General features: G+C 46.2%; 1 protein-coding gene across 1 annotated transcript; it reads right to left on the bottom strand.

Annotated features, from left to right (window-relative positions):
• Positions 1 to 516: 516 nt before the first annotated feature.
• On the bottom strand, positions 517 to 7,559 carry LOC124789418 (cuticle protein 65-like). Its single transcript, XM_047256762.1, has 2 exons — positions 7,523 to 7,559; positions 517 to 1,059 (listed from the first exon to the last, which is right to left on the bottom strand). Exons 1-2 carry the CDS (start codon positions 7,535 to 7,537, stop codon positions 658 to 660), a joined length of 417 nt encoding a protein of 138 aa, XP_047112718.1. The 5' UTR covers positions 7,538 to 7,559; the 3' UTR covers positions 517 to 657.
• Positions 7,560 to 8,075: the final 516 nt, after the last annotated feature.

The following is an 8,075-nucleotide window of genomic DNA, read 5'->3' as shown; positions in this document are numbered from 1 at the left end:
ACCAATTACGGTCTCCTCCGCAACCATAAGATGATCTGCTCTATCCTGCGAAACAAGATTTCAACCGCTCATAAATTTTAGGGCGGAAAATATTCCAGAGGACTGGACAAGTATAGCACTAATGATGATGGCCTTTATTGTAGTGCAATGTAGCAGCAACGCAGTAAATCACCACGGTTTCTTGTGTATGAATAAGTACTCCCAGTATATATATATATATATAATACTTGGGACATATATGTTCAAATAAAAGACAAAGTATGTCTAGTGTATTTAGGCTGCTTATGTCAACAGTAATGTCCAGTTAGAGCTGAAACTAGAGTGTAACTGCGTAATTGCTCTTCTTTTCAATTACTCTGTGTCGTAATTGAATGGCACTCACTCTTGATCAATATTTTAGTTGTAGGACGATTGGTGCGGTACCTCCAGTATGTAAAGCTCTGAGATTAAGTAGTGGAGCACTGATGTAAGTGTGAAATTAAAGGAGGAAGGATCAATAACTTCGTCAACACTAACTGCAGTAATACGTGTTTATTTATAAATAAAGATCGTGTTCATTCAAACAAAATAAAGGTGATTGTACATGAGGTGAGCAGGTATGGGCGTGAGGTGTGATGCGGCGTCCAGTGATGTGGCGACTGTCATCAGCTGCGTGGTCTAACCGTGGATTCCGTGGATTCCGTGGCCGTAGGCAAGTCCGTGGCCAGCGAGCAGGCCGTGAGCGCCGGCCAGCACGGGGGCGGCGACGACGGCGTGGGCGGCGGCGGCGGCGTGGGCGGCGGCGCCGTTGATGTGGGCGTCGCGGGCCTGCGTCTGGGCGACGGCGGTCAGGTGGGCGGCCCTGGTGGCGGCCACCTCAGGGGTGTCCAGCACGTAGCCGCCGGGGCCGACGGCGATGTGCGCCGGGCCGTAGGCGGCGTAGCCAGGGTGCACGGCGTGGGCGGCGACGACGGCGTGGGGCGCGGCTACCACAGCTGGGGCGGCGGCGACCACGCCGTGGGCGGCGCCCAGGTAGCCGGGCCTGGCCACGGCCACTGCCACGGCGGCGACGAGGAAGACCTGCAAATCGCGCAGTTACCGATGTAGCACGATGTACCTTCTTTAGCATTTCAAGCTTGGCTGTTGATCACAGTCCTATGTAAGAAACCACTATTATGAGCGAAACGAATTGTAAGGACAGCACATTCACTTCAATCAATAACTTCTGTCACCTCAGAGCAAGACTGTTGTTCCGTTCCTGCCCAAATTTGGAAATTTGTGGTAAGGACTATGAAGTCAAACTGCTCAGGTTATCGGTCCCTAGGTTTACGTACTACTTAATCTAACTTAAACTAACTTACGCTAAGGACAACACACACACCCAAACCCGAGGGAGGACTCGAACCTCCCACGGGGAGAGCCGCACGAACCGTGACAAGACGCCTACCCCCGCGGCGTTCCTGCCCAATTCCCTTCGATTTTGGAGTAGTTTATGTCCGTTTCAGTATTAATTGGCTGGACAGACTCTACATTTTGCTGATGCATCTGTAGCGATTCGACAAACGTCTCCAACAGAATACAGACAGAAAAAATAACTGTTTACTGATACGGACAGAACGATCACTGCATTGCTTTGGACTGTACAGAATGCCAGAATTCACCCTTTATCAAGATAGAAGTTACTTATCTCAAAAAGTAAGACACTATTCCATCCCTCTTGATGATGCTATTTTTATCCTTTACATGTACAAAATACACCACCGAAGTACAATTATGGAAAAAATGATTGTTAAGCCGTTCTTCCAACTACAGAACCGCTTTATGTTAATTTATTACTGAAGATTTCTCATGTCACTGCAGATGTAAGAATCATTAAACAGTAAGTATTAGCTTAAAATCTCATTGTGGCATTCTCTAGAAATTTCGAGGCATACTGCTCCTTCTAAGGATTGTATCTATTAGTACATTTGCTCTTTCATTCCCCACATCGACAGTACGAAGTAAAGTACGACCTACACTACTACTTCCTGTTCCTCTTTCTGCTGCAAACACCGAGGGTGCAGTCTAAGAAAGACTGCAAGTGCCCTGTGTGCCTGCTTATAACTTCGTACTAACTCAACATTCTTCAACATTCACTTCCCGAGCTGACGTCGGGGTTCTCAAAATGTTCCACCTTGCAATTGTTCAAAGATTACTGCCGTAACTTATTTTTGAGGTGCTATGCAAATTTCCCTGCAATTTAAATCTCCTAAGCAAATACTCATTATGAAACATCCGGTTAAAAGCTGTATGCCTTCATGGCTTAAGCGACAGTTTATCCCTACCCATACTAATTTCCTAATATTTCAAACTCTACAGGATGTTTCCAGCTCACGTTACTGAACGACCAGCTCTGTGAGAACGCATAAGGCGGTGAATGTCTTATTACTATGAGTTCTTTCATGGACTGTCTCTCGTAACAGTAGAACTTAAACTGTAAGGAGGCTTTCAGACACATAAAAGCTGACTGCTAAGGCCAGGAGCTGAACAGCAGTCTTTTTCGAAAGTATGCAGAACTTATACAGAGTCTGAATTGGTCGAAAAAGATGACTGAAGGTAATAGCTTCGAGTCGCGTGGCGGATCGTTCTGGGATGACTCAACTGGAAGCAGCCACAACAGTCGAAAGTACGGGCCAGAACCTCGATCTGGAATATTAAAATGTTAGTTCATCTTGTCACAATGGTCACTCGTCTGCGGTGTGAAATGTTCGGTTGAAATACATAAAATATAATTTAGGAACAAAACAGTCTATCGCGGAAAATGTGTAGTTAGGGTGGACACTGTATATAGATATTGCTCTCTACAGTGAACAACAGCATCGTTCTCCGTACTCTGTCATGGGTTCCAAACAACCAGTTCACGTATCTGAGAGGCGTACCAGATGAACGTCCTAATTACGGGTGTTACGTATTGTAAGTATTCATTAATGACTAACGATATGCAACGAGACTCGGAATACCGTTTCGTTACTGCCCGTTTTCTCAGCACACTGACTCGGGTGATGTCGGTACTATTCGTCTTCCTCCAGTTCGTCACCCTCAGCGGACTCGAAGTTACGGAAACGTTTCATTACTCGCCTGTCCTGTTTCACGCACTTTTTTGCCGACTCGGTAGTTTCCTTATTTCTCTAATTTTTTATTATCAGCGTAGCAACTCGTCAGTGACACGGAGTGCCGAATACCTTATGTCACTTGCAATTTTTTTTTTTTTTTTTTTTTGCCGCACATAATTCGTTTCCAACTCGGTCGGAGTGTGTAGTATTCGTAATCCTCCATTCTTTGCTTTTCACACGCTACGGTTTTCGCTATACTGCAGACCCCCGGCTTTTTGAAAGCGTACAGTGTCAAAACACGAGTATTAACAGGACTACGGTAAGTGGCCGAAACACAGCTATTGATGCCCAGTGACCGTGAATTTGTAGCCGTGTCTTGCTGTGGCAGAGGCCTGTTGCTGAACTGTTTACTTAGTAAAGGACTCACTTCCGTTGGACCTATTCTCTTCTAACAATGACTGTGTGCTCTAACAACTACCTCCACGGTTAAAGTCATCATTATGAGCACTGTTAATGATTGTGAAAGTATTGAATGAACACTCTACTGAAACCACAATTTTACCTCTCATACATGGAAGCCCATATGTCTTTCTTACTCCTTTTTGACTTTTCTCGACTCAACCACATCATAATTATCAGAGATTACTTTTGGCTGTGTTAGTTGTATTTGGTTGCTGGGCAACCCACCTGACACCACAACTCCCTCCGGGAAACGAATCTGTTTTGCCCATCTGTGTACGTCTATGATACATCTCATGGTTGCGATAACGTTTTATAAGTGTTTGTGTCTGAGGTGAACCGAGGTTTTAAAGCCCTCTGATTACCTAGCTGGTTGTGTGAAACCACCTAAAAAACCTTATCCAGCCTGGCTCACTGGACCTCGTCGTTATCCAGTGAGGCGGATTCGATCCGGGTCCAGCTCGCCTGGCCTTGTCCTCGATATGAACCTGTTACAGCTCTCGCCTATCCAGGCAGATCTCATAGATTTATGTCCGTTATCAGTAAGCCCATTCGTCGCGTTATAAAATTCCCAATGTAACAAACAGTCTGTGTAAATTACTCGCGACATCGTCACAGCTGTTCCCTGTTAACTGCTCTAAATCCACTTTAATACCTTTTAACGCGAGAGTGCATTTCGCGTCCACACTGCAACCCCAGACTCCACAGACTCCAACTGAACGCCTGTCGGCATCACTGGCCGTGATGCAGTTGAAAGACGGCCTACAGTGGAAGAAAGAGTACACAGCCTCAGACTAGAGTGACCGATACGCGCACAGTGTACGCGATATATACCCGCAAAGTTGTGGGAAGAAAAGAAAAAAGTGCTTATCTCTAATGGCAACAAGGGACGGAAATGCTATTTGCAACTTGTACAGAAACCAGAAGGCACTTACAACAATCGAAGGATATTAGTGGGAAGCAGTGCTTGAGCAACAAGTCTGACAGTGTTGAAGCCTATCCCCGATGCTATTCGAGCAGTAGAATGAGCAAGCGGTAAATAAAACAAGAGAAAAAATTGAAGTAGGAATTAAAGCTCAGGGAGAAGAGATAAGAACTCTGAGGTTTTCCGATGATATTGTAACTCTGTCAGAAGCAGCAGAGGACTTGAAAAAGCAGCTGGACGAAAGGGACGGTGTCTTGAAAGGAAGATATAAAACGAATATCAACGAAATCAAAAGGGGGATAATGGAATGTAGCCGAATTAAAGCATGTGATTCGGAAATGAAACACTGACATTAGTCGATGAGCTTCGCTATTTGGACAGCAAAATAACTCACTATGGCCGAAGTAGAGAAGATATAAAATGACTGGTACATTTAGCCATCACGAGAGCGTTACAAATCTCATAGAACGTTTGAAGTGGGACACAATCGCAGATAGACGGCGCGCTAAACGGAATGGGCTGCTCACTAAATTTCTGCTCACTAAATTTCGAAATCCGACCTTCACCGAGGATGTACAGCATATATTATTACCACCAACTTTAAAATTGCGCAGTGATTACCATTCAAATATAAGGGAAATTAGAGCTCGCACTGAGGCGTTCAGACAGTCGTTTTCCATCGCGCGATCCGCGAGTGGAACAGAGGGGGGGAAATACGACTTTGACGCGAATTGTGCCCTCTGCCATACACCGTTTGGTGGCTAGCGGAGTATATATGTAGATGTAGAAGAATGGAAATGGCAAGAAAAGCGTTTCTGAAGAGGAGAAATTTGTTAACGTCGAATATAGATTTAATTGTTAGGAAGTATGTTCTGTAGGGCTCTGTATGGAGTGTAGCCACGTATGTAACTGGAGCACGGACGATAAACAGTTTAGACAAGAAGAGAAAAGAGGCTTTTGAAATGTGGTTCTACAGAAGAATGCTGGAGATTAGAGGGGTACTGAACATAAATGGGGAGACAAGAAATTTATAGCACAACTTGACAAAAAGAAGGAATCGGTTGATAGGACACATTATGAGGCATCAAGAGATCACCAGGCTAGTGTTGGAGAGAAACGTGGGGGATAAAAATCGTAGCGGCAGACCAATATGTGAGTACCCTAAGCAGTTTCCGGGCGGGAAGGAGCACCTGTCCCCGGCACGAATCCGCCCGGCGGACTTGTTTCGAGGTCCGGTGAGCCGGCCAGTCTGTGGATGGTTTTTAGGTGGTTTTCCATCTGCCTCGGCAAATGCGGGCTGGTTCCCCTTACTCCGCTTCAGCTACACTATGTCGGCGATTGCTGCGCAAACAAGTTCTCCACGTACGCGTACACCACCATTACTCTACCACGCAGACGTAGGGGCTACACTCGTCTGGTGTGAGACGTTCCCTGGGGGGCGGGGGGGTCCATCGGGGGCCGAACTGCACAATAACCCTGGGTTTGGTGTGGGGCGGCGGAGGGGTGAAGTGGACTGCGGTAGTCGTCGTAGAGTTGCATACCACTGCGGCTGCGGCGGGGACGGAGCCTCTCTGTCGTTTCTAGTTCCCCGCTTAACATAACCTTAAGCAGATTAACAAGCATGTAGGTTCCAGCAGTTATCTGGAGACGAAGAGGCTTCTACAGTATTGAGTAGCATAGAGAGCTCCTTCAAATCAGTCCTCGGACTGAGGGCTACAACAATAACGTCAGTAATGATGTTTAGTAATGAAACACGTGAGGCAATCCTGACCTTACGTCTTATCTTAGAAGAAAGATTATGGAAAGGCAAACATACGTTTCTAGCATTTGTAGACTTAGAGAAAGCTTTTGACAATGTTGACTGGAATACTCTCTTTCAAATTCTAAAGGTGGCAGAGGTAAAATACAGGGAGCGAAAGGCTATTTACAATTTGTACAGAAACCAGATGGCAGTTATAAGAGTCGAGGGTCATGATAGGGAAGCAGTGGTTGGGAAGGAAGTGAGACAGGGTTGTAGCCTCTCCCCAATGTTATTCAATCTGTATATTGAGCAAGCAGTAAAGGAAACAAAAGAAAAATTCGGAGTAGATATTAAAATCCATGGAGAAGAAATAAAAACTTTGAGGTTCGCCGATAACATTGTAATTCTGTCAGAGACAGCAAAGGACTTGGAAGAGCAGTTGAACGGAATGGACAGTATCTTGAAAGGAGGATATAAGATGAATATCAAAAAAGCAAAACGAGGATCATGGAATGTAGTCGAGTTAAGTTGGGTGATGGTGAGGGAATTAGATTAGGAAATGAGACGCTTAAAGTAGTAAACGAGTTTTGCTATTTGCGGAGCAAAATAACTGATGATGGTCGAAGTAGAGAGGATATAAAATGTAGACTGGCTATAGCAAGGAAAGCGTTTCTGAAGAGGAGGAATTTGTTAACATCGAGTATAGATTCAAGTGTCAGGAAGTCGTATCTGAAAGTATTTGTATGGAGTGTAGCCATGTATGGAAGTGAAACATGGACGATAACTAGTTTGGACAGGAAGAGAATAGAAGCTTTCGAAATGTGGTGCTACAGAAGAATGCTGAAGATTAGATGGGTACATCACGTAACTAATGAGGAGGTATTGAATAGAATAGGGGAGAAGAGGAGTTTGTGGGATAATTTGACAAGAAGAAAGGACCGGTTGGTAGGGCATGTTCTGAGGCATCAAGTGATCACAAATTTAGCAGTGGAGGGCAGCGTGGAGGGTAAAAATCGTATAGGGAGACCAAGAGATGAATACACTAAGCAGATTCAGAAGGATGTAGGTTGCAGTAAGTACTGGGAGATGAAGAAGCTTGCACAGGATAGAGTAGCATGGAGAGCTGCGTCAAACCAGTCTCAGGACTGAAGACCACAACAACAACAACAATGAAGGTAAAGAGTAACGAATGGTTTCTGACGGGTATATCTCTCGACAGTGCCGAAGTCTTAGGGCACAAGAATTAAGTGGTTAATTTCACGGTTCCAGTCAGCATTTTCCACGGAGACCCGCAGCCGGCCAGAGCGGCTGGCTACCGTTACTCACCAGCAGGACCTTCATGGCAGGAGTTGGGTTGCGGCTGCTATGAACTGTACCGTGACAGCGCGGTCACAGCTTTTATAGTCGGCGGCGCGCCGTGAAAGGCCCGCAGTGCCCGTGCGCCCACGGCCTTCCTCGGGGCTGCCACGCCTGTCACCGCGGACCCACGTCGCCCCGCCACACCCCCTCGCACTTTGCCTTCACCGCGACGAACCGCGCAGGATCCCCTCTAGACGTCCCGCTATTCAGTTTCCGACAGCACCACTGTGGGTGAAGGCGGCCACAACAGCGCCCGCCAGCGGAAGACGCGACCGTGGAGTGCGGACAGTGTCACGGTTAACCAGGCACTTGGCCGCTAGAAGCGCCTCCCGCGCGGCCGCGAAGGGTTAGTTCCACTGCGTGTGCTCTCCGTTGCGCAAAAGAAGAATAGCTATTTTACAACTATTCTGCCTAGATATCTTATTTATGTACCGAATAGTTATAATTAAAGTGCAGGTGCTGACAGAGGTCCAGTTTGGGCTCACTTTCTTCGCATGACAGCGAAACTTGTTCGTCATGC

The sequence above is a fragment of the Schistocerca piceifrons genome, chromosome 3 (genome assembly GCF_021461385.2).
Source record: "Schistocerca piceifrons isolate TAMUIC-IGC-003096 chromosome 3, iqSchPice1.1, whole genome shotgun sequence".
NCBI classification, from domain to species: Eukaryota; Metazoa; Arthropoda; class Insecta; order Orthoptera; family Acrididae; genus Schistocerca; species Schistocerca piceifrons.
The sequence above is the reverse complement of the archived record's forward strand: the minus strand, read 5'-3'. Positions and strand labels throughout refer to the sequence as shown.